This window comes from Phaenicophaeus curvirostris, chromosome 3 (assembly GCF_032191515.1).
Source record: "Phaenicophaeus curvirostris isolate KB17595 chromosome 3, BPBGC_Pcur_1.0, whole genome shotgun sequence".
NCBI lineage: Eukaryota > Metazoa > Chordata > Aves > Cuculiformes > Cuculidae > Phaenicophaeus > Phaenicophaeus curvirostris.
In genome coordinates, this window is record NC_091394.1 from 32,240,258 (window position 1) to 32,266,199 (window position 25,942).

Here is a 25,942-nt window from a genome sequence, read left to right on the forward strand (position 1 = left end):
CGCGCCTGCGCCGCGGCCGCGCGCTCTCCCCCAGCGGCGGCGAAGGAGTTTGGAAGTTCAAAATGGCCGCCGCGGCGGATCCCGAGCAGCGAGCGACCGAGTAAGAAAGAGACCGGTTGGGAGGGCTCTCTCCTTGTTCACAGGAGCCTCAGGGGAGGGGGAGGCGGGAAGGGAAGCGCGGGCGGGCGGAGGGCGAGAAGAGGCCTGGGTGGAGGAGGAGGTGATGGGGGAAGGTGGTGGCCGCTCTGAAAGGAGAGGGGTTGCTCTGGGAGCTGCTCGCTTCGCTGTGAGGAAGGGCGGAGGTGGGCAGCGAGGCTGAGGACCGGGAAGGATGGAGGAGGTGCGGAGCGGGAAGCGATGATGGGGAGGGAGGCCGTGAGCCGGTCCCACTCCGCTCCCCCCTCCACCCCCACCCCGCCCGCAATGGGCCGCCTGGCGCGCGCCCTCGGCCCCGCGTGCGCCTTCCCGCCTCGGGGCGGTGGTTGGGACTGGGGGGGGAAGCTGCTTTCCTTTTTCTTCTCCTCTCTTCCCAAATTCCAGCTCCTTCCCCTCCCCGGGGAAGTGGGTTTGCGGCGCGGGGAGGGAAAAAGGAAAAAAAAAAGAGGGGTAGGGGGGAATCCTCTTTCTCCGCGTGGTTGCGAGGCCGCTGCGCTCCGGGGCGCAGAGCTCGGGCATCCCTGAGCGGGAGCGGGGCTGGCGCTTCCCCAGGGCTCTTGTCCCCGCGCCCCCTGCGACGTCTCCCCGGAGGAGCGAGAAGCCGGGTCGATAGGTGCCTCTGAGCTCTCCCTGCGCTGAGCCCACCTCCCCCGGGCGCTCTCGCGTTATAAGAAGCGCCTGTGCCGGTGGAAGCAAAAAGCGATTTGTTGCCGCCAGCCCCTCCTTCCAGTCCTCGAAATGACTGGCAACTCCCAGCTCCCGTTGGTAGCGAAGATCGAGTTGCCGCCTTCCCGCCGGACCGGGGTTCCAGAGGAGCGTTCTCCTGGTATCCTGGTTAGCGGTGTGAGGTTTACGTTTGTCTGTGCCCACGAGGTCGTGAACGTTTTCTTCTCTGGAACTTTTATGCACGGCTAAGCTCGAACTTTATTGCTGCTCTTTGCTATACAAACATTTTAGACACAAACCACTTTCTATACATTTTCTCCCTTTACAAGTAGCCATTTGTGGCTTTTTTTTTTTTTTTCCTCCCTGTTAGTGATGGGAGTAGAATACAGGTGAGGGAAAGTAGCACATATACATGTGAACCAGGTCAGACACATGAGCATATAAAGAAGAGTATTTGATGTTGTACAGACAAATGTAACTAAGAGCAAGAAGGTAAAAACTGGTTATAAGAAGCCTGAATGTAAGAAAAGATGGGTGAAACCTCTCTGCAAATCTTCCTGTCATCCTTTCTATGATCCTTCTTGAATTCAGAAGTAAGAAAAAGTGGAACTATAACAAAATCATGTCACATTTCCTCCCTAGCTAAAGCCAATAGCGCCTGAACATCTAGTTACCTACCTGCCTTATCACCTTCTAAAATCTTCTCATCCATATCATTATACCTCTGAGGCACTTAAGTAAAAGTTTATCTGTATTTTGGTGGAAGTATGTGAAATAAAGGTTCCTGCATGTGAATAGACTCTTGAAATATTTAATTCTTAATTATGAAATTAATAGCAATTTCATAACTGAGGTAGAAACCAAAGCAAGCTGGCAGTCATTGTTAGCAGTCTGGTGGCATGAGATACTGCTGTGAGGCTGTGTGTAATCTGGCAGCTCTGCTACCAGCTTTCTGTTATGGAAAGTAAGACAAGGTTATTACATAATACTAAAATACATACAATAGCAAGACAATTTCCTTTTAGATTCTAGTGTTACTTTCTGTTATTAAAAGAAGAAAGACTTAGTCTGGAGTTGCTCAAATGTGGTTTTTGTTGGTTCTGTAATATTTTTGTAATGTACTGAAGTACTGTTAATGTGTTATCAGGGACTTCTGCAGCATCCTACGTCTGACTGAAAGAAATATTAATAGATGCATAGTTCCCTTAAAATTCACCTTGTGACATTTCTCTGCCCTTTAGCCAACTTAAATCACTGACGTACTTATTCTGGGTTGAAAATACAATAGAAAAATTTTGCATTTAATACTTTTTCCTTCTTTTTCTTGTATTTTGTGACATATGCAACGTAGAGCAAGCTTAGTTTAAAGTAGTGTGTCCTCTTTCTGATATTCTGTTGTCATAATAGTGCGGAGTGTCAGGAGGAAGCATTTAGGGAAAACACCCTTCTCATATATATGTGTGTGTGTATATATAAATATTTTGAGTAAGCAGAAGTAGTGGGAATATTGTGTACTTTTTAACTCAAAACAGTCTGTTCCCTTAGGAAATTTCTCATTTTGGAGCACTAAAATGTTAATAGTTTTAGCAAATAATTTTAGCATGTGTTGCGGAAAAATCTGGATTATTTACTGGTCCTAGAATTTGCATTAACTCAAGCAGGAGAGAATCAGTAACTGTGCGCTGTTTGAAGATCTTTAATTAGGAAGACACTGATCAAATGCATAGTGAAGTGGCATCCTTTTAGTGTGACCTAGAATACATTCGATAGACTTCTTCTGTTGGGTCATTGATCATAATCTTCAGAAATATCTGTGGTATGAAACTAGTAGAGTTTGGAAGATATCGCTACATCTCTGTCCATCCTGCTACCTCTCCTGACCATGACATTCAGGAAATTTCTTTTCAGTAAATGAGGCTTGGGATACAGAAAGATCTGTTTGTAAGTTATTAAAGTGTTAGCTAGTAAATTCCAGAAGTGTAACTTAGGAAGGGTGAGTTTGTAGAAAGGTGAACTCGTGCATCTATAGTATTTGGCAACAAATTTCAAGAGGCAAACAGTAACTTAATTGATGTTCTGAAGGAGATCAGGAGGTATGTGCTCTAAACACTGTAAAACAACTGTTGGTTAGCCAGTCTCAGGAAGATAATAAAAGTGAATGCATAATACCAGGACTGAATTTTATAATTTTCAAAATTATGAAGTACACTATTGAAATGATTTTTTTTTTAAGAAGAAACACTGTACATTATTGTTTTAATAACCTGCTGCAGACATATTTTTTGCTTTTTTGGCCAATGCCATTTTATGGGTCTAAGGATTACTGGTCTTTTTATTTCAGAAGCTGATAGTCTGCTGTATACTATCAGAAAGGTTTTCTGAAATTAGAGTTCTTTAATTTACCCTGTGCATCGATAGTGTTTCCTTTATTGCATGAGTAATATAAATGCACTACTAGAACATTTCTTGATTTTCTCACAGGTATGTTCACTTTCAGAAAGAAATTCCAGTTAACAGATTCAACTCTCTGTGAGATTTTGAAAGATAGTTTCTTTAGGTGATCAGTGTAATCCTTGAAATAAGTTTTGATCTTTAAAGCACAGCTGTACTCTACCATTTGAAAACACTTTTAAAAGACATTGCTTGCATTTGGCATCAATGTGGAGCAGCAGATAAGACAGATGATAGACTGATGGGGTAAATAAATATGCAGCACTGTTGTATACTGTTAACAGATATTATCAGTGTTGAACCTAAAAGCCTAAGGGTTGGTTTCATCCATGTGATCTGTTTTGTTAGTGCATCTCTGTATCTTCCTTCCATAGTATTTTTTTTTTCTGTCATAGCCGTCTGTTCATGTGTAAGTGTATCTGTAGTTGTGACTTAGTTATATTAGTCCTACGTTTTTAATTCTGCCAAAGGTAGGTAACTAAGCCTGTTAGTTTCTATCATAAAAGACTGTCAACACAAGATTAAGGACTGCAGTGAGTTGATAGTACTGATCTGTAGTTTTTATTTATTGCAGGGCTGAGGATGCTGACGTATCTGAGAAAAGTGTAAATGAAGAAAATGGGGAAGTATCGGAGGCAGACCAACCTCAGAACAAGCACAGCCGACACAAAAAAAAGAAACACAAACACCGAAGTAAACACAAGAAACATAAACATTCTTCAGAAGATGATAAGGACAAAAAACATAAACACAGACACAAACATAAAAAACATAAACGGAAAGAGGTAGCTGATGCCTCTGACAAGGAAGATGGACCAGCTAAAAGAACTAAAATTGATTTTTTAGCTCCTCTGGAAGACTTGGAGAAACAAAGAGCATTATTAAAAGCTGAACTTGAAAATGAGTTAATGGAAGGAAAAGTCCAGTCTGGGATGGGATTAATATTGCAAGGTTATGAGTCAGGATCTGAAGAAGAGGGGGAGATTAATGAAAAAGTGCGAAATGGAACGAGACCTACAGCTAAGTCAAACACTAAGGGGAAATTAGAACCTGTGGACAACAAAACTAGTTCCAAGAAAGGAAGTAAGAGTGAATCGAAAGAAAGGACTAGGCACAGATCTGACAAAAAGAAAAGCAAGGCAGGAGTTGATGGAATCAAAGAGAAGACAACTAGAAGTAAATCAAAAGAGAGGAGGAAATCCAAAAGCCCTTATAAGAGAAGTAAGTCTCAAGATCAGACAAGGAAATCTAGGTCTCCAGTGCTTAAAAGGCGATCTCAGGAGAAAACCAGAAAGTCTAAATCTCCCCCAGAGGATAGAAATAAGGCTGATGATAAGAGTAAATCAAGAGATCGCAGAAAGTCTCCAGTTGTAAATGAAAACAAAAGCAGAGATCGTGGCAGGAAATCTAAATCTCCAGCAGAACTAAGAAGCAAATCCAAAGACAGAAGATCACGGTCCAAAGATAGAAAACCTAGGAGATCAGAGACTGACAAAGAGAAAAAGCCAATTAAATCTCCTTCTAAAGATGCTTCTTCAGGGAAAGAAAACAGGTCCCCTAGACGACCTGGCCGTAGCCCAAAGGGAAGAAGCTTATCTCCCAAACAACGAGAAAAGTCAAGAAGAAGCAGATCCCCTCTCTTTAATGATCGTAGATCTAAACAGAGTAAATCCCCCTCTCGAACACGTTCTCCGGTTAGAAGACTAAGGAGTAGGTCTGCAGAAAGGAAAAGAAGAGAATCAGAAAGGAGGCGTCTGTCTTCTCCCAGGTAACTAAGAGATGTCATGAACCAGCACAAAAATGCATTAGAGGATGAGCTATCTTCTAGTTCAGTGTTTATCTCTTTTATTCTGAAAATAGCTGTTAAAAAAGGTAACTGGATTGTGCATTGTGTTATGAGCTTACCTTGTATGTATTAGTTTTTAGAAAAATTCTTCCCCCGGCTGTCAGACATGCAAATTTGGCTTTGGTTGTTGAAGTGCTGGGTTATTTGCTTCTCACTTCACTATTAAGGACAAGTTTTGTAGCTCAGATTCTCTTTTTTGTCACTCAATTGGATTCATAATTTGGCTTCTGTTTTGCTTCTTAGGTAACAGTTCTCTTGCTTTCTGTGGAGTAAGAGTACCCTCTGCTCTTATGTATCAATATTGGCTAACCAGTGTGTAATAAACTCCCCTTCCCTCCTCAAAAAAGACACAAATTATAGAGTTGGCATGTGAGAATGTAGGCAAATCTTTTATATGAAGATGTTCTTATCACAGTCAATTTTTTTAGTATAAGTTTATAGGTTTTTGGAAGTGAATTCATTTAATGTAAGTAGTTCAACAGGCAGAAGAGTTAAGCATTACTTCTGGATAATGAATAGTTTGAAATGTTTTATCATGGAATTTAGCCTCACCCACTCCAAGAATTAAGAACAAAGTAGCATGTATTTTAAAAAGTGTATTGAAAGCACAAAGATCTAGCTCAGTGAGTTAGTGCCTAATAAGCGTGAAAGTCTTTCTGCCTGCATCACTGAAGGTCGCTCTGGTTCCAGGTATGGGGTATCTTTTGCAGGTGCATTATCAGCTTATTTGTCTGTACAAAGCCTGCTTAGCAATACTGCAGGTACTTTGGAGGATGACCCCAGTGATATTAATCAGATTAAGCAAGTATTGTAAATGCTAGCAGTTTATTTGACTGCTTTCTGGCGAATCAGGAATTATCAACGCAACCGAGTTTCTTTAACATAGTATTTGACTTTTCTTCATAGCATTTTACATCTTTCCGTTTTCATTTCTCATGACAGCTTGCATTGCAGGCAGTTTGAATTAATTGTCTAGATATTATTTTTGCTTGTGTCTAGAATTTTGCTATCAAATTCATACTTCAGTAACACCAGGGTAAAGCAGCACATGAGTCGGGGGCTCTCAAGGAATATTTTCTGCTGGAAGTGTTTGCAAATCAGCAGGCATAATCTTTCTTTGTGTAACATCCTGAACTAACTGCAACAACTAATTACACAAGCTGCCAGAAAATTTCAGGAGCTTTAATGGACAGCTTTAACTAAAAAATCACAATAATTTTATTTTTCGTGTTTGTTTCCAGTGTTCTGATCATGTAAGATACTTCTCAGGTCTTTGATTACAGTTACTCATTATATGATGTTACTATCAATTCTTAATCAGCTTCTACCTTTTATCTCATACCTGTGATCTCTGAACTAATTTAATTTTTTTTACAGTTATTTTGCTTCGGTTTTGGCAGTGCAACCACTTTGTTAGCCAAGAAACCCATATCTGTCAATTCATCCTGTGATTTTTTTTTTGTTAAATTGTACACAGGAACATAATGTAAATTGAATGGGTTAAAGGGATCAGTCTGCTTCCAGCATTTGAGTCTACAGTTATTTCTTGTAGAAACTGCCAGTACTTCTGCACGTTTATGATTTCTCATTCTGTCCCACTCATTATTTTATACCAGATCTGTATGTCTGGTAGTCATACATCACTCAGGTAACTGAAACTGGTAGAACAGTCTCAAAATAAATAAAAAAAACATTATAGAATGGGTGGAAATAGTCTTTCAGACCCAAAAGATTTTGTTCATTGATGTGAGATAACACCTGAAATAACTTGTCCCAATTTGATTTATTAAAAAAAAAAGAAATAGAGTATCAACCTTTTTTTTTGGAAAAAAATTCCAAGAATTTCTGTGGCAGCCTCATTAGAATAGCTGTTAAATATTTTTAACTTCTATCCTTTCCAGTTTTTGATTATGTTTTGCTGTCGTGCAATACAGTTAAGCTTTTTAATGTAGTTGTCCCATCAAGAATTTTTTTCTTAAATAATTATAAATCTGTATAGACAAGAATTAACAAACTTTGAGTAGTTTATAGTGTGCAACTTAAATTTTTTTTTTTTTATTTGAGTAGGGCTAGTTTACTTGTTATTTTCAGCTGCTGTATTAGAATGTGTGAAAGGTTAAAGCCATCTGGTTCTAGTGCCCAAATTGAAACAGCCAATAAAGTCATTGCTACAGAGTAATACGGTTCTAAATTTCAATACTGTGTTGTAAAGTTGCTGAGAAAATTCCCAAGCATTAGGTTTTGGGTTTTATTTATTGTTTAAATACTGTTTCTGATAAACATTAGAATGGGACACTGTAAACAGTGATGATACTTAAATGCAAGCTTTGTTTTAAAACCTGTCTTAGCTTTGTGGTAGTAATTAACAAGCTCTTGTTTCCAGAGTTGTCCTGAACTAGATGTGTGTATGGGCACATATTTCCCAGGGTGGGCAGACACACAGTAAGGGCAGCCAGCTCTGTGACGTACTTGCTCATCTCTCTCTCAGAAGCCCATCTGGTGGTCCTTCATCTGCAGTAAGATATTAAAATGAGCTTTTAGAGGGAATTGTGATTTCATTTTGTTTTCAGCTTGCTCCTGATTTTACTACCATTCTCTTCCTCTATTTTAAGGACACGGACCAGAGATGATATTTTGTCTAGACGTGAAAGATCGAAAGATATTAGCCCACCCAGCAGATGGTCTCCATCCCGGAGGAGGTCTCGTTCACCCCTCAGAAGGAGGTCTCGTTCACCCCTTCGACGTAGCCGATCTCCAAGAAGGCGGAGTAGGTCTCCTCGGAGGAGGTAAAGACACACTGCATTTTTTAATATATATTGTAAAATATTGCTGAAAGAATAAAATTGCTATCTTATGTGGAAAGAGGCAATGCTCTTTTTTTTTTTTTTTAATTTACTTTGTCCCTCATGAATTTATTTCTTTTATTGCTTGGACTCATAATGTGCCTTTGTTTTTATGAATCAGTTTTCTTCCTTTTTTTCAAAAAAACAAAACGAACTCCTGAAACTTCAAACCCCTCTTATTGTTACCAGGGATAGAGGCCGAAGAAGTAGATCTCGCCTTCGAAGGAGGTCTAGGTCACGTGGTGGCCATAGACGTAGGAGCAGAAGCAAAGTTAAAGAAGACAAATTTAAAGGTAGCCTTTCCGAGGGTATGAAAGCTGAACAGGAGTCTTCATCAGATGAAAAGTAAGAATTAATTTCTAACTCGTGATGACTATCTAAAAATACAGATCCACTGATTTGGTGTATGAACAGACATTTATCTTTGTGGTGTAGTTTTTAAGTTGTCACGTAAAACCTTAATCATGTTTTAATAGTTTTGTTCTTGTCAAATTACTGTTGGGATGATTTGGAAACCTTTTTGTTTTCTCATTAAAGCAGTTACTCTTAATTGCAGTTAAAAATTAAATACTCAAATCTCAGAGAGCTAGCAAAAGATAATTTTTTTAAAGTAAGGTGATGTAAACATATACACTAGGGTTTAGCACACCTTTGCTTTTTGATTCACTTGAGCAGCCATTGGTTATTATATTTTGTGCTTTCAACACCAAAGACTGCGTTTGTAAAGTAATCATATTTGTGTAGTCTTGAAGACTTTGACTTGGAAGAAGAGGATGAAGAAGCAGAGATAAGACAAAGAAGATTACAGCGGCAAGCAATTGTTCAGGTACATGGTTGTATTATCATCTGCATTACAGAAAGTTATTTCATGCTTTAGTGTAAAATCTTGAGATAAAGGAAGGCTTTTAGCCCACTACTGCCTTATTATAGTTATTACTATATTTTTCCAATTAGTTTGTTGCGAATGTTAGTCTCCGTTAAACTTTACACTGCTATCACAACAATATTGCTTTTAAGACTGAATCAACTCTTCTGCAAGTCACTTTTGTGTTATGGTTAAATGTTCTCTGACAGTCCTTTGACATCTTAAAAATGTTCAATTATGTTAATCTATAGGTTTTTTTCATAGTTGTATCATTGATATCATAATAGTTCATATCATAGTTCTTGCCAAATTAACTTGATCGCCTTCTATGACAAAGTGACTCGGCTGCTGGATGAGGGAAAGGCTGTGGATGTGGTCTTCCTGGACTTCAGTAAAGCCTTTGACACAGTTTCTCACAGCGTTCTGCTTTGGAAACTGTCAGCCTCTGGCCTGGACAGGCGCACACTCTCCTGGGTGGAAAACTGGTTGGATGGCCAGGCCCAGAGAGTGGTGGGAAATGGTGTGAAATCCAGCTGGAGGCCAGTGACAAGTGGGGTTCCCCAGGGCTCAGTGCTGGGTCCAGCCCTGTTCAATGTCTTTATCAATGACCTGGATGAAGGCATCGAGTGCACCCTTAGCAAGTTTGTGGACGACACTAAGCTAGGTGGAAGTGTGGATCTGCTGGAGGGTAGGGAGGCTCTGCAAAGGGATCTGAACAGGCTGGACCGCTGGGCAGAGTCAAATGGCATGAGGTTTAACAAGGCCAAGTGCCGGGTCCTGCACTTGGGGCACAACAACCCTATGCAGTGCTACAGACTAGGAGAAGTCTGTCTAGAAAGCTGCCTGGAGGAGAGGGACCTGGGGGTGTTGGTTGACAGCCAGCTGAACATGAGCCAGCAGTGTGCCCAGGTGGCCAAGAAGGCCAATGGCATCTTGGCTTGTATCAGAAACAGCGTGACCAGCAGGTCCAGGGAGGTTATCCTCCCTCTGTACTCGGCACTGGTGAGACCGCTCCTCGAATCCTGTGTTCAGTTCTGGGCCCCTCACCACAAGAAGGATGTTGAGGCTCTGGAGCGAGTCCAGAGAAGAGCAACAAAGCTGGTGAGGGGGCTGGAGAATAAGTCTTACGAGGAGTGGCTGAGAGAGCTGGGGTTGTTTAGCCTGGAGAAGAAGAGGAGGCTGAGGGGTGACCTCATTGCTCTCTACAACTACCTGAAAGGAGGTTGTAGAGAGGAGGGTGCTGGCCTCTTCTCCCAAGTGACAGGGGACAGGACAAGGGGCAATGGCCTCAAGCTCCGCCAGGGGAGGTTTAGGCTAGACATTAGGAAAAAATTCTTTAGAGAAAGGGTCATTGGGCACTGGCACAGGCTGCCCAGGGAGGTGGTTGATTCACCTTCCCTGGAGGTGTTTAAGGCATGGGTGGACGAGGTGCTGGGGGACATGGTTTAGTGTTTGATAGGAATGGTTGGACTCGATGATCCAGTGGGTCTCTTCCAACCTGGTTATTCTGTGATTCTATGATAATGCCTATGTTGCATTAAGTTACATATCAGTTAACCTACATGGTCAGTTTGTTCCAAGTAGAAGTTGCCTTTGCTTCCAAAACTTCATGAAGCGACTGTCATGGGTTCTCTCTTTGTGAAAGTAGATAATTTATTCATTTAGATTTTTGAGTTCCTGCAAACGACTCCTTCCTGGTAGGAAGGTGACAGTAATGACACATAATATATGATCAAGACCCCTGAAAGGAAGCTATGGCCAAAGGGAATGTAGTTGTACAGCACAAATCAGGTATCTTTTTTGAAGTTTGGATTTGGCACACAGTTAGCATATAGTGAGAAAAATGCTGTAGCATATTTACTTAATATTTAGTTATAAAAGCAGTGGTTATAACATGTGGCTTAGTTTAAGCAGCACTAAAAATACTGTTCATTGTTTGTCTTTTATGGAAAGCTAATTGTAAAATCCTTCAGAACTACGACTGAACAAAACCATATAAAGTAAATTCCTTTTAAAGGCCTGTTAGAACTATTGGTGGTCCATACAGGAACCAAATTTCAGAGCTTCATTTCCAAAATAGGAAACCTCTGCTTTTATTATTGAATAGTTCAACCTTGATAACTGAGTGGTATCAGCATTTATTCAGCTCAATTTTTTAACTTTTGGGAGATGAAGTGACATTTGTGTAATTTCATGCTTGAGTTTTAGAAATAATTTGTAAAGGTGTTGTTTAGATCTTTTTTAATTAATCTGAAATTCTTCAACAAGAATGAGGGAATAAATAGGATTTCCAATTCAAATAAAGAACCTGAAACTAAAAATTACTTTTCTCTACTGTAACGTTAATAAAAATGGAAAATATATTCTAGGGTGGAAGATACAAGTTCATTAGTCTTTCCTTGAAGACTTTATTTCACTGCTTGTGTACCGGAATGGTTTAGTAGCAAATCAGTTGATACTGACATTTTGTCACATACAACGAAATAGTCAGTCATGAATAAAAATAGCTTATTGCAAAAATATAATGCCTAAAGGACACGTATGAGTTTTTCAGTCATCTTTTATGATCCAGGCTGCAGTGCACTGTACAATATGAGTTTTTAAAATCTGTATCCCATTCTGGAAGTAATTTACTGCCATTAGAGATGTAGGTGATTATGAAGGCAAAGGTTAAGGTTTAACACAAACCATTGGAAGTGTGAGTAAAAAAGTGTTTAAACGGTGATAAGCTGCGATGGTGGGATTAATGATTAAGTTTCTTTTCAGAAATACAAAGGCCAGACAGAAGACAGTAATATATCTGTACCATCTGAACCAAGCAGTCCTCAAAGTAGTACACGTAGTCGCTCAAATTCACCTGATGACATCCTAGAAAGAGTAGCTGCTGATGTTAAGGAGTACGAACGGGAAAACGTGGACACATTTGAGGCGTCAGTAAAAGCCAAGCACAACCTCATGACAGTCGAACAGAACAACGGTAAGAATCTGAAATCTCACTTTTTAGGGCAATTTAGGAAAGCTCAGCTCTTAAGTAGAGCACTCCAAGAGTCGTTTTGCGTAGTTTCCTTATATACTTCAAGACTTGGAAGTAGATTGACTTTTTGGACAGAATTTGTGAATGTTTGCACAAATATTGTGGTATTTGATATATAACATTAAAATAAAGCTTGCTCATTAGGGAGGGTGATGTGAATGGAAGATGTCCTCTATGTTTCTAGTAAATCTTAATGTGATTCGTGGTATATATTTGGAAGAGCAGTTAAGTCTGTCTGTATAATTAAGAATAATCCTTTTTAACTTACAAATTTTTATTTTCACTTAGGCATGTTGTTTTCTAAAGAGCTTAATATGTTCCTAGTCTTTATTTTGTGGTGGATTGGAAACTATGCCCCCGTTGTCCCTTTTTTTGGTCAAAGACACTGTGTTAAAAGAGTATAGATGATCTTCGGTATTTAAGAATTAAGACTATTGAGAGTCATTGCTACTTAAGTCCATTTTGGTGGCATAACTTATTGCTGAAGAAATGGCTATGGCCTCCTGTTCTTCCCTGCACATAATCTGTTGTACAACAATACTGAAATGAAATATATCTTGATGTAAAACCTTCTTTGTGCCTGCTGTGGCAAAAGGAGCATCTCTCAGTGCAGCCTGTAGTATGGAAAATCTACCCTTTTTTTTTCATCTTTTGAAAGTAGATTACTGTACATCTTCCAAGTAGTGAAAAATGTGTGACTAGTTGCTATGTGGACATACTTGAGCTAGTTTTAACTACTTTAGTTTCTATTTAACTGTAATTGCAACACCACGCTGTTTAACAAGGGCTGCAAAACCTGCCCAACCCCCTCAGGACATGGTTGGACAGTTAGCTTGTATTTCATGTCATGTGTTAGATATGTCTTTGGGAGCTAAATATGCTGTATTCTAATGAATGCTTCTCTTTGAAGTAATAAACCTGCATCTCTTTGGGACTGCTGTACTCTGTAGTTAGTCCTAGTGTTCCCTTGAGCGGTATGTTTTCAGATTGTTCTCCTGCAATGTAGGTGGAAACAACTTTCTCATGCACTTGTCCTGTATTTGTATACCACTAGTTTAGACTTAGTTGTCTTATGGACAGTATAGTTTTCCTTTTTTGTCAAGGCATGTACCGCTTTCTAATTTTGTCCACTACAGTATATGAAAATAGAACTAACTACATAGACATTTTTTAGATCTGGAAAAGGTTTGATTTTAAAAACAGATTAATTACACTCAATCTGGGGGTTTTCATATATTGTTAGGATTCTGGATTGGAGGTGGCTTTAACAACAGATGGAAGCAGTGGATTCTGTTTCTAAGACTCTTTTTTTTTATTTAAATCCTTACCTTATACATAGGCAAGATAGATAAGTGGCTAAGGAGCCAGTTAATAACTCATTGTAGCCCAGTGAAAATGTGATGAACTGGAACTAAAAAGAAAATTTGAGGAAGTTGCTGGAAGGGTCTGTATCTCGGAACAAAGGCATAACCTGTCTCTCCATAGTGTCAGATGACGAGTCTATACCTTGAAACAATTGTGTCAGCATGATGGGTGGCAGTTTTTGATGCTGTCAGAAGATCTCAGTCTAGTTATTTTGTGTGATAGTGGTTGGCTATATGCCTCATGAGACCTGAAGCAACTGAGGTTAACTGTTTGTTTTTCTACATTGCTTAATACCCTAAAGGGGGTGTCTATGATTTACTATGGTCACAAAGGGATGCTACCATTATATGTGTTACAAAATAGTTTAAAGTTTACATGCTTTCACTAATATGTACTTTATATTTCTTTGCTTTTATCTTATCAACCAAGTAAAATGTCTTTGGGACTTTAAAGATGATCAAAAGGTGAGAAAGGGATAATCTTGCCCACATTAAAAATATTTCTCTTGAACATAATAGTTAACATTGCCTTTGACCAAAAGCTACACGTGAGGTCTTTCTGACAGGGTTGAAGAAAACATTTTTCAAAGAAACAACTTTTGGTCCTTACAGTTTTGGGTTTTAGTAAAATACCTTGTGATTAGCAGAAATGCCTGAACTTGTATATTGAAAATATGTCTATTTTTTTATATAGACACACAGTCATTTTATATGTCTTTTTATGCCTGTATATAGTCACTATCTGTAGAGATCATGTAAGTATGTGCTTTTTGCTTTCTGCTGTGTGAATTATTTGAAAGCAATTATACTTAATTTTTCAAGGAGTTGTACATTTTTGAGTGCTTAGAAGAACTTCTGCAATCTGAGTTTTGTATTTATAGAATGCAAAGTGATCTTTGCTAGAAACATTAGTAGAGCTACTTGTTTGCCGACATACTGATCTTAGATTATATGGTAAAGATACTAAGTCACAAATTATCCTGGTAACAGAATTATTATTAGTTTGCTGCCTTTTTCATGTTGAGTAATCTAAGTTTCATTTTAAGGTTCAGCTCAGAAGAAACTGCTAGCTCCTGATATGTTCACAGAATCAGATGATATGTTCGCTGCATACTTTGATGTAGGTAATTCTTGGAGATTAAATGAATGGGTCTTCTGCTTGATTTTTGTTAAGAGAGTTACTATCACTTGAGGTTTGTGGGAACTTTGATTTGTAAAAGCTTGTGTAACTGAGTGGATAGTATGGTCTCAATCTTTTGATCAGCCAAGGTAGACAGAGTATTTCCTAATTAATATTCCAGTGAAAGAAAACCTGCTGAAATTAATGAGAATTTTACCAGAGTGAGCAGTTAGGGAATTTGTCTGTTTGGATAGGACCTATAGTGGCACACAGTAACAAACTTTATACTCTATGTTAATGTTACCATGCTACACTATTCCAAATACATGGTTTTTTTCAGAGGGTCATACATGGTTAATTAGAAAGCATTTGTGTAAGATACTTTAATTTGCTAATGATGCTGTGTTGGAGTAACATGGTGTTTTACTGGGGGTTCTGGTTTGTTTTTTGGTTTTCATTAAGTTTTTTTATTAAGTGATGTATTTCCTGGCTTTACTTCTGCAATAATTCAGCACTTTTTCTCCAAATTTGCCGAAGTGGTGTACAAATCAAGGAGTCTAGTGACTTGTTTTGAGACTTTACTTGCTGTTCTCTGTAATTCTGCCTCATTGTTGCTAATGCCCAACTCTGAGAAATCAATCAACAACTTTCATCTTAACTTAGAAATTCTCAAGTTAATTTTTGTTTGTTGAACATAATCTGTTAGTTTTGACAGAAGCATTGGTGACAAAAGGCTGCCAATGGTGTCACTCTAGTAACACTGGTAATAAAATATTAAAAAACTAAACTCTTTTGACCTGGCAAATGATGAGTAATTGAAGGATTATGTGTGGTGGGGTGCTTCTTAAAATTTGAAAGTTGCAAGTAGGTATTAATAGCTTGTAAATTTGCAATTCCCTCTTCCAGAAACTGTTTTTCAATTGAAGATATTCTTTGCTACCCATAGATTTGAATCTATGATAATATATTGCCAAATGTGTTAAGAGATGTCAACAGCAATTGTAGTAATTTTATGATCACAGGTATTTTAAATATCACAGTATGGAACCTGTGAAGGGGTATTGAATGAACAGAAACTCAGGGTTTAAAGAGTACATTTTTTCCTGCAAATTGCCAAGCTTTATTACTACAAACATACTGTAATTAAGGCTCTTACTCAGATGGGCCAAAATAGCAAGCCTTGTGAGTATCAATTGAAACTTTACCCATTTGAGTTTAATAATAGTTCCATTGGTTGTTCCCATCCTCATACCCTACGTCAGTCTCTAAATACTGATGTGTAGATAGCATTTTGTGTTCAGTAGTTTTTTTTGCCTAAAAGATAAGTGTATTTGTACTGTGGAGAGGAACAGTGTTTTGGGAGGGAAAAAGGGCTTTTGGTAGGTTAACATCAAGGAAAAACAGCACACAGGCAAAGCTGTTACTTTTCTTTTAATTTCAGAGTGCTCGTCTAAGGGCAGCTGGGTTTGGAAAAGACTTCAAAGAAAACCCCAATCTCAGGGATAACTGGACTGATGCAGAAGGCTATTACCGTAAGTTTTATTTCTTAATTTGCAAAGACAGCTAGAATGAGGGTACTTAGTGGAAAAGATCTTCATATAAAAAGCACTAAATCATTATACTAATCTGAGTGTACCGCAGTGCCCTCACTGAATGTGTGATGTAATGAATGAAATGAGCATTCAGGTTTTAATCTCAGTTATGAAAAGACTCCAGACTTACTGAATCGCATTTTTTTCCCTATAATTTCCACAAAGCCACATGATATAAAGTGTTGCATGTTTTGAAATTAAGCGGTAATAGTGTTTATGCTGGTTTTCCTCAATTTTACAGAATGGTTTGTTTTCATGAAAGGTTTTATTATGTATGTCACTCATAACTCCTTAAATTGCTTGATTTTTATCCTTCAGGTGTAAATATAGGTGAAGTTCTAGATAAACGTTACAATGTCTATGGTTACACTGGTCAGGGAGTCTTCAGTAACGTAGTGCGAGCCAGGGATATGGCAAGAGCAAACCAAGAAGTAGCGGTTAAAATCATCAGGAACAATGAACTTATGTAAGTAGTGTCTATGTTTAATAATAAAGCATGTGTTATAGTTGGAAGTTTTTCATGATGTGATTTGAATCTCCCTTTGTTTCAAGTGAAGTAACAGATTACAGCTGTGATTCCTGCCTTTTCTGCTAATATGAGCCAGATAATGGGAAGCACTTGAGGACTATGTATCTACACTGCTTTACAGCTGTCACAGGAGAAGGGTACTGGCATTTTCATCAGGCACTTTCTCATTTGCAGACCTGCAGGGAGTAGTAGTAGCAAGAAAGATTATAGTTAATTGAGGCCTGCCCAGCACTAAAATTTTTTACATAGGAGTTGTGGACTGTAACAATTTTGGTTTGATGGACTGAATTGATTTGGCAGGCTATGAGTTGGAACCTAATCAATAAACTGCAACTTGCAAAAAGACATCTGTTCATTAATTACTTTTAATGTTCTCTATGTGTTTGCATGTACATAAGATACATGCTTGTTGAAACAATAAAAACAAAATTAGGTCTTTCAGAATGCGTGAACATTAACAAGTATGATCCGTTAAATTATATTATGTCAGGACTTGTCTGTAATATTAATTTTCAGTATCTTCTGCAGTATTTCTACGATCATGTGTTATGTCATCTTCTGTTAAAGACAATTTCAGTGAAACACTTTTCCATACATTTTGCTTTGAAAGTTTTAGAAGTTTCTTTTTATGTGTATTTGGGTTATTTTGACTTATATGAATAAGTATCTAGAAAATCTTTTTTGAAATGGGGCGGTGGTGATAAGCTATTTCATTTCAGTATGTTGTATAGATACTCAGTTTGTCTGTATTGGACTTCAGTCAGTTTAGCTTAAAACATTTTTGGTAATGTAAATGGTTAAGTGCTTTTTTAATAATGTAAATTTCTTAAGCGAGTGCTGTTTTAAAATAAAGTGTCCTATTACAGGAGGAAACCTGATTTTAGGTTTACATGCATCCAGGAGGGAGGGGGAAGGGATAGGTAGGTTACAGAGGCACAATGAAGATCAAAGAATTAAACTTACCCAGTGTCTTGGCTCCAATAGCAAATCACTGTTCTGATCATTTTTTTTTTTTTTTTAAGCAATGGTCCATTAAGGAATGACAAGACAGTTCTCATGTCCTGATAATTATAACAATGCAACTGAATGTCTAGATTTTAAAAAGGTATTAGAATGTCACTGATTTTGTTTTCAGGCAAAAAACTGGCCTAAAAGAACTGGAATTCTTGAAAAAACTCAATGATGCAGACCCTGATGACAAGTTTCATTGTCTACGACTGTTCAGGCATTTCTACCACAAGCAACATCTCTGTCTGGTATTTGAGCCACTCAGGTAAGATGAGAAATGTTAGAGATTCTCTGTAAAAAATAAAGTACTATTGGGTGATCTTTTAAATTTCTTTTCTTGGCTATTGTTTTGATGTCTTGTTCTATGGCCAAGATTCAAGAATACAAGAAACTTTTCTTTTTTAAATATATATATCATCTGGAAGTACAAATCACACACTACTGAACTATTTCTATTTTACTTGGAGGCATTATGAACTTTGTCTGAACAATATTTGAAACACAATAATGTATTATCAGACTGTTCATCTTGCCAGTGCTGCTTGTTATAATTTTGTGTGTGTGTGTATGTAACACAATATTTTTATTAGTTTTCATAATTTTTTATTTTGCGGGTTTGGATTAGGAATATATTCCCAGAGAGGTTCAGCAAATGCCGTATATTCTGTGAAGAGTACATACATAACAAGAGTCTGAGGAAAAGAATTGTTAGTGCTTTGCATGCTCAGTTTTTCCTTTAACTCATTAGACTCTTTTGACAGGTTATTTGTAGATACTGTGTTTTATGGTAGATTAATTGCCTGAGTTCCCATTCCTGCTTAGAGACTTTGGTCGTTCATATCCGAAGTCTTCTGTATATGTCGTATTTTTAATTTTTGCCATACTTGAGTTGAAGATAAGTTATGCTGAAGCAAAGCAAGCTTTATGAAATTACTATAATATATTCATTAATAAGCCATACAAGAAATCACTTCATAGTGCTGTAGTATCTCTCTATAATACACTTGCTTGTTGTTTACATCCAATGTTTGTTTTGTCTTGAAATTGCGGTAGTCTTATCTGCTGTGAAAGTTATCAAAAAATTACCTGTTCAACCAATATCTCTTGCATACTTCCTTTTTTTATTTATTTCTTCAGAAAATAGGTGCAAAGGTGGTACAGTTAAGAAAATGGTGTTCATGTGCAATTAAATCCTCTCATATTAATCTTGATGAAAAATATGTTCTAAGTCCAGTCTAGTAAGTAATTACACAGTATAGAAATGACTGACCAGCATTTTTCTTTCATTGCTGTAGCTAGCAGAGAGCTATGCTGTATCTTAACTTGGATTTTGCTTTTCTGAAAAGATGTCTAAAGCTAACTGGTTTCTTGAAATTCATGTTATAGTTTAGGAGGCCACTGTATTCTTCCTTGTTAAGCTCTTTCTTTCCACTTTTTTTAATAGTATGAATTTACGAGAGGTGCTGAAAAAGTATGGGAAAGATGTTGGACTCCATATTAAAGCTGTGCGTTCCTACAGCCAGCAGTTGTTCCTGGCTTTAAAGCTTCTTAAAAGATGCAATATCCTACATGCAGATATTAAACCAGATAATATTTTGGTAAGTAATAAATAATTGAAACTTATTTAGCACAGTTTGAAATGATACCATTCTGTTAATATCTTCTTTAATTGAAAAAGTTAAGGGTTCATGTCTTGATAGAAAACGCTATTGTTGTGTAAATAGTAACAAATATAATATGGTATCTAAATAATATGTTTTACTTAGTCCAGTCTTTCTTAGACAAACCTGCATGTGTTTGTATCGTTTTAGAACACAGATCTTCCATAGGAGAAGTATACTGAGAAGTATTCTTTCTTAGGAGAAGTGTTGGGACTTCTTCCATCAATAGTTGGAAAATGTTCTTACTTTCTGTAAAATGAAAATTGTTTGGGTGTTTGTTTTTTTTTTCAGTCTGGGTGGAGATTTAATTTATGCACATGAGATAACGGGGAAAAATTCTTAATGCCTTTCTTTTTCTTTCCTGATTCAATTAAAAACTCTGGCTAGCAGAGCATGAGAGCTACATTAGAGGAATGCAACATGTTTCCTTTGGTTTTCTTGGCTGTCATCCCTGAGGGAAACTTGAGATTTTACTTTATTTAAAATGTTTGCTTCTTGCCATTCATCGTAGTAATAAAATCTATGTAAGCATGAGATATGTGAATAATGTGCTGGTTTGTGAGTGGTACTCCGGATACTAGAGCTGGAAGTCTAAACTGATATAATTTTTAGTATCTGGAATGAAATCTGTGTCCACCAAGGGTAATTTGGTAAGGGAAAAGTATGTAAAACTGACCTTTTCTGTATTTCTTAGGATCTGAAGACATTCACTGTCACTTTCAATTTAAGAAGGCTTTACAGTTTCCTTAGAATACAGAGAGGAGGATTCAAGTATAGGAAGAACTTCCTGTTTAATGGCTGAATGTTTTTCTTATCTCTGAATTAAATTTATTGTTGTTTTCAAAGTGCTGTTGGTAATTCTTTCTACAAATAGTGCTAATGGATATCTCTGTTTAACTTTCAGGTGAATGAGTCTAAAACGATATTAAAGCTTTGTGACTTTGGATCAGCTTCACATGTTGCGGATAATGACATCACACCATATCTAGTTAGTAGATTTTATCGAGCTCCAGAAATCAGTAAGTACCTTTGGATTGGTCACATGTATGATCAATATACCCAGCAGTAGCAGGGTGTATTGGTACTAGCAAATGAGAATTTGACCTGAACTTACTGTCTGTCTGCTCCTAGCAAAGCTTCACTCTAGAAATACTATGGCTTTGAAAACATGGTGGTATGACTCTTCATGGATGTTGGTGGTCAGCTCAGTGAGGACAGGGAGAAGTCATTCTGATTGGTTATAGTAATGTTTTAATTTAGAGGCATTGTTCTGACTTCTTGGTTTTTACTAACTTAATTCATGCTGGTTAGTTTAGGTGTTAGGTAAAAACCTCCCTTTCTAAAATAGGGATACTGTAAAAATTGTATGTTTTGCATCCTTCTTTTATGGTGATGACTTGCGCTTAGGAGGAGCACCAATGTAGTTCACAGATCAAAATTTTTTTCATCTGTCTGTTTTTTTGTGATATATCTTTTAAGGCTGCCTTTATTGAATTAACAGGAATTGCTCTGTTTCAGTTATAGGAAAAATCTATGACTATGGTATAGATATGTGGTCTGTAGGCTGCACGTTATATGAACTTTACACAGGAAAAATACTCTTTCCTGGCAAAACCAATAACCATATGTTGAAACTAGCCATGGATCTCAAAGGAAAGATGCCAAACAAGGTAAGAAAACTAAGCATGTGATTTTTAATTAATAACTGAGAGTGCTGTAATGAACAGTAGAACGTACTTTATTTTTTCTCTCTGAATTCTGTTTCTTATCATATACATCTTCTCTTAACAGCAAGTAAATATCAGACATCATTCTGACTATATAACAAATATTGATTTAAAATCTTATGAAGTGAAAATATACAGCTTCTTTTTCATAGACTAAGTATAAAGTGAAAGGAGAAACCTAGGCACTGAATTGAAAAAAATACGTAAGTCAATGGGAGATACTGTGTCCTTTTTCAAGTAGTTTGAACTATTTTTCTATTAAATCTAGATATTTCTTACTGTCCTTTTGATATATTTTTCATTAGTGTTAAATTATTCATGTTGGAATAAGTTAGTAGACATTGATGCTAATTGTGGAATTCGTAAGACATGGAGAACTTTCCTGAAACTCATGCCTCTCCCTTGTTTTCCAGATGATTCGAAAAGGTGTGTTCAAAGATCAGCACTTTGATCAAAATCTCAACTTTATGTATATAGAAGTAGATAAAGTGACAGAAAGGGTAAGTCCTTAATGTGTCGACTAACCTAGTACTTTTTCTGAAGCTTTCCTACTATTATGGTCTTTCAAATATCTTGACATCTTAATTAAAAATCTGTAAACTATTGGAATGTCCTTTTGCAGCAATGTGGACAGGTTACATGGTTATAAACTGGCAACAGATACTTTTTTTCCTACGATCTAGGATCAATTAAGAGAAATCTGAGTTGCATCTTGGTAGGTATACAGTGAATCTCCACATACTCTATTATCATTAAATTACTAATAAAAGACATTCTGCCTTCATTTTAGAGAAGGATGTCCGAATTCAGTATGATGTGCTTATGTTGTAGGATGTCACTCTTACTGTTTTGCATAATTTTATTTTAGTACATTTATCAAAAATTGCAGAACTAGTGCTCAGATAAGGGAACTTTCTATGTGGCTGATGTCCGCAGTTAACTTCGATGTAACCCTGTAGAAAAGTTGCTGCTGAAGCTCTGTAGAAGGGATAGAGGGGTTGTTCATCAGTTCTGTTCTACAAGGCTGCCATTTTTGTATTTGTAGGAGAAAGTTACTGTTATGAGCACCATTAATCCAACCAAGGACCTGTTAGCAGACTTAATTGGGTGCCAACGACTCCCTGAAGACCAGCGTAAAAAAGTACACCAGCTAAAGGACTTGTTGGACCAGATTCTAATGTTAGACCCAGCTAAACGGATTAGCATCAACCAGGCTCTGCAGCACGCCTTCATCCAGGAAAAAATTTAAGCCAGATGAAGAAGTTCAAAGGGTTTGAGTAATTAAGATACAAAGACTGAAGAAATTTCACAACAGTTATTAATGTATATAAACATAAATATTTCCCCTGCAAAGTTGAGGAAGAAATGATACATTTGAATTAACATCAAGGCTGATATTTCTTTTAGAAATGTTAGAGTAATTCTGTTTTGTGTCTTATGTGAAAATTTTCACTGTAGAACTGTTTTAATTGCCAAGACTGCACAGAAGTACAATGCTAATGTATATGGTTGCAGTTCGTATATATTATAAAAAGAAAAAATGCATCTGTTATAAAAAAAAAAAAAGGAAAAAAAAGAGCAGTAATACTGGGTGGTTGATTTGTTTTTAGCAGACTTGGCTTCATTTTTGTCTTTAAAAAATGGCCAGCATAAATGCTGTTTATATTCACGTTTTCCTAGGTGTGTGTGTGCAGGCCACAGCAGCATGCCCTTGGTGTAGTCAGTGCCGAAGGGGGTCTGTTTCTTCTTGAGCCTGCCCGCAGGGATGGTCTCCTTTTAAAGCAGGTTGTGTACAACTTTCAGTACACTGAAGGTAAGCTAACCCATCAACATCACCGGTGTTTAAGCTGTTATTTTACTGGAACAACTGACAAATGAGAGACAATAGCATTGTGGCAGAATTCCCTGCATGTTTGATAAATGATCTTGTTTTATTTTCTGGCATTGCAACCGTGGCATAGTTACAACTTCTGTTCTGTTCATCACATTTAAAATTTAAAGAGTGCGCACTTGATGGATAGAGCGCCTTCAGTGTACTGTTTCTTATTACTTTAATTTTTTTATTCAACTTGCGATAGACTTTGTATACATTTTGTTAAATACAATTCACTATGACATAGAACCAATACTTACAGAAGAGTTTTCATTTAGTAATTACATATGTTGGGCTCTCATTCGAAAGACCTTATATCTAAAGGATAGGTAGACAACATAATGAGATTTTTAACTATTTGTATGTCATTTTGAAAGTGTACTGCTTTATGCTAAAAGTGTTTCATTTGTTCATTGTTTTCATTATTTGTGATCATGTTGTCTTTCAATACAGGCATAAACCTTCCACTCTTGAACAAAGCAGCTGCTTTTTAAAAGCGGTAATTGCTTCTTTACCTTTTATTTCTTTTGTAAATGAAGCTTTTCTTTAAGAAATGTGACTTTAAAGTGTTGTCTCTTGCATAAAACAGTTGACACTTACTTATTGTAAAGTGAAGATTGTTCTGCTGCATGTAAAGTGGACCATGCAGATTTCTGTATGTTTTCAGTATGCATCATTAGATAATAAAGTCTTTTGTGAACAAGGCATTCGTAGCCATTTTTAAAAGAATCTGTCTTCAGTGATGGTAAATCAGGTAATTCGTAAGAACTGCCCCTGCATTTCCTGTTAATCATTTAATTAAAAGGATTATTAAATGTTATGATCTTTGGGAGAGCCATAGGCTATGTTAATTAGATATGTAATTATCACTGCTTAAACAAAAACAAAGCAAAAAGCCCTACAGATAATGTCTGTCTGCTTTCATTGTAATGAAATTATTCCTGTAGGACATGGGATTAAATTCAGGCTTTAACTAATGTTTGTGCTGTTTTTCTCACTTTTCCTTTTGATGGTGCTGAAAGAGAAAAAGGAAAGCGAGTCACAGGCCACTCAACGCCTACTCCATGGGTCTGATTTGCTGAGACACCAGCTTCACCTTCTTAACAAGGTTATTTCTGACAGCATGTGTAGATAAACGTTTAGCAACAAGTTAAAACAGCTTGAGATATTTGAGTTGGTTATACAGCCAGAGGAAACCAGAATCAAACTTTGCAGGTCCATGCTGCTGTTTAAATCTGACAATATTAAGGAGTTCATCTCTTCGCTTTTATAAATGTATTCTGAAACGCTGTGAAAACCCCACTGGTTTCACATACTTGATAGTACTTCTTTAATAAGAAGGGTTTTTGTATTCATCTAGGTACTTAATGGCAACAATCATGCACTCTCAGTGCACTCAAGAATGGAAAAATGACACAAAGCAGTCATTCTGCTGGTGGGGAATTCCCCACCAAGGAGATGTAATGAACTAACTACGATAACAAGCAGGAGATGGGTGGTTTTGTATGCCTATTTGGAACCTTTGACCTGTCTCTTCTCAATTTAATTTAATAAAAAATAATCTTTCCTTATTTCCAGATGTTAAGGTATCTTGTTCATACAGGAAATAAAAAATTAGTTTTCATATTTAATGAAACTAGTTGCTTACTAGTTAAGTGCAGAAAGTAACTTGCACTTTTACAACATAGGCAGTGCTTCTGAGGGCAAGTTTACACAGATGTAGTAACAGCTTAGTTTTTCTGTTGCTTTGTACTTTATTCTTAAAATAGGAATAGGAAACAATGAAATGAGTTGGCGATACAGAAACAAAGCAGTAGAAAAGATGCCCCTTAATGCCTACAGAACTGTTTTAAGCTATTCTGGAGAAACATAAAGTTGCTCGTTCACTTGTTCTTTGTGTTGTAGGTGCAGCTCAAAAGAAGATGATGGCTACCAGAAGACATGAACAAAGGTTTCTGTCCTATAAAAGATGAGAGATACTCCTTGTATAGTTCTGTCTTAATCTTTTGGTTTCCAGCATTGCAGTTTAGAACTGATTAACACTGCTGCAGTCATGCTAATTCCTGAAGCATATTTTTACTGTATTAGAATTTGTTACATAGATGGGCTTGTTTCATTTCTGGTTGAAGACGTCTTTTTATTGTGATGAAATGTAGTTAAATAGGCATTAGTCTTTAAATGCAGTTTTCTTGTAATGTTAGAATGATCAGTACAAAACCTATGAAATTTAGGAAAAAATCTGCCATTATATTTGGTTAAAACGCATGTAGTGTAACTAGTAAATATTTAAGCTGATGACACGCTTTTTTTTATTTAACTTAGCTGATTATTTATTTATTTTAGTTCTGTCAAACTTTATTGTTGGCACAGAGAGTAGCTGACAGGGATTATTCAAAGAACAAGTGGATTTCAGTCCTCCATCTAGTATCGGCCTTAGCTGACAGTTGTTGGCAGCAGTAGGAAATGTTTAGTTCTGGCTTCAAAAGCCTCTGGAATTGAGGACTTCTTGACATTGTTAAGGAACCTCTCCAGTTCTAGGCAACAGCCATCCCAGTAGCCTGTGGTCTCTGAGGAGAGCAGAGTAGCTGCTTATGTCACTGCAGTCAGCTGCATTTCTGTGGCTGAAGCTTGATGTAAAAAGAACAGCTGTGCAACTAGAGTTTTTGTGTTGAACTATTTCTCAGCTACTCCAGGAGGGAGCGTAATTTATTATTTTGGCCTGTACCTGAAGATGTAATTTATATCTTCAGCTGAGGTCCTGCATACAGAAAGTTTGGCTAAATCTATTGCCCAAATTCCCTTTTTCTTCTCCCTCGTGGTGACAAGGAGCTTCACACTTAGCGTACTTAGTTTGCAAAGCATTCAGAAAAAAATAGATACTAGCCCTATGCAGTTAGAATGTGGGTTTTTTACCTCGTGTACTACTATAATTTAAAAATTAAAAACTGTTTAAGAGTTTTTTTGATAGAATATAATGATTCCTTTAAAACCTTTTTAATAATATTTATCTCCATACATAGGGTAAGTGGCATTAAACCTCTGAAGAACGTTTATATGTGTATTAACCCACCATACACTTCAGAAGGCAGACAAGTCTGTGATACTGCTGGAGATAGAGCGATCTTCTACAGTATGTGTAAAATTGTAACTCAGGTGGAGGATGTTGGGAAGTGGCAATTGCTTGAAATTAATAAAGTACACTTAAAA

General features: G+C 37.2%; 1 protein-coding gene across 6 annotated transcripts; it reads left to right on the forward strand.

Moving 5' to 3' along the window:
- PRP4K (pre-mRNA processing factor kinase PRP4K) lies at positions 1 to 25,942 on the forward strand. Of its 6 annotated transcripts, none has more exons than XR_011337156.1 (17): positions 1 to 100; positions 3,848 to 5,041; positions 7,732 to 7,905; positions 8,152 to 8,307; positions 8,707 to 8,788; positions 11,594 to 11,804; positions 14,272 to 14,345; positions 15,787 to 15,877; positions 16,256 to 16,403; positions 17,602 to 17,739; positions 18,919 to 19,072; positions 20,040 to 20,154; positions 20,654 to 20,805; positions 21,276 to 21,362; positions 21,908 to 23,234; positions 23,758 to 23,843; positions 24,641 to 25,942. XR_011337156.1 is itself a non-coding variant. In XM_069853585.1 (15 exons), the coding sequence occupies exons 1-15, from the start codon at positions 63 to 65 to the stop codon at positions 22,109 to 22,111; spliced, it is 3,018 nt and encodes a 1,005-aa protein (XP_069709686.1). In that variant the 5' UTR covers positions 1 to 62; the 3' UTR covers positions 22,112 to 23,440. The 6 variants fall into 6 exon arrangements, 1 of the variants encoding a protein (XP_069709686.1); XR_011337157.1 differs by having other exon boundaries at positions 21,908 to 22,675; positions 23,189 to 23,234; positions 23,758 to 25,942; XR_011337155.1 differs by having other exon boundaries at positions 23,758 to 25,942.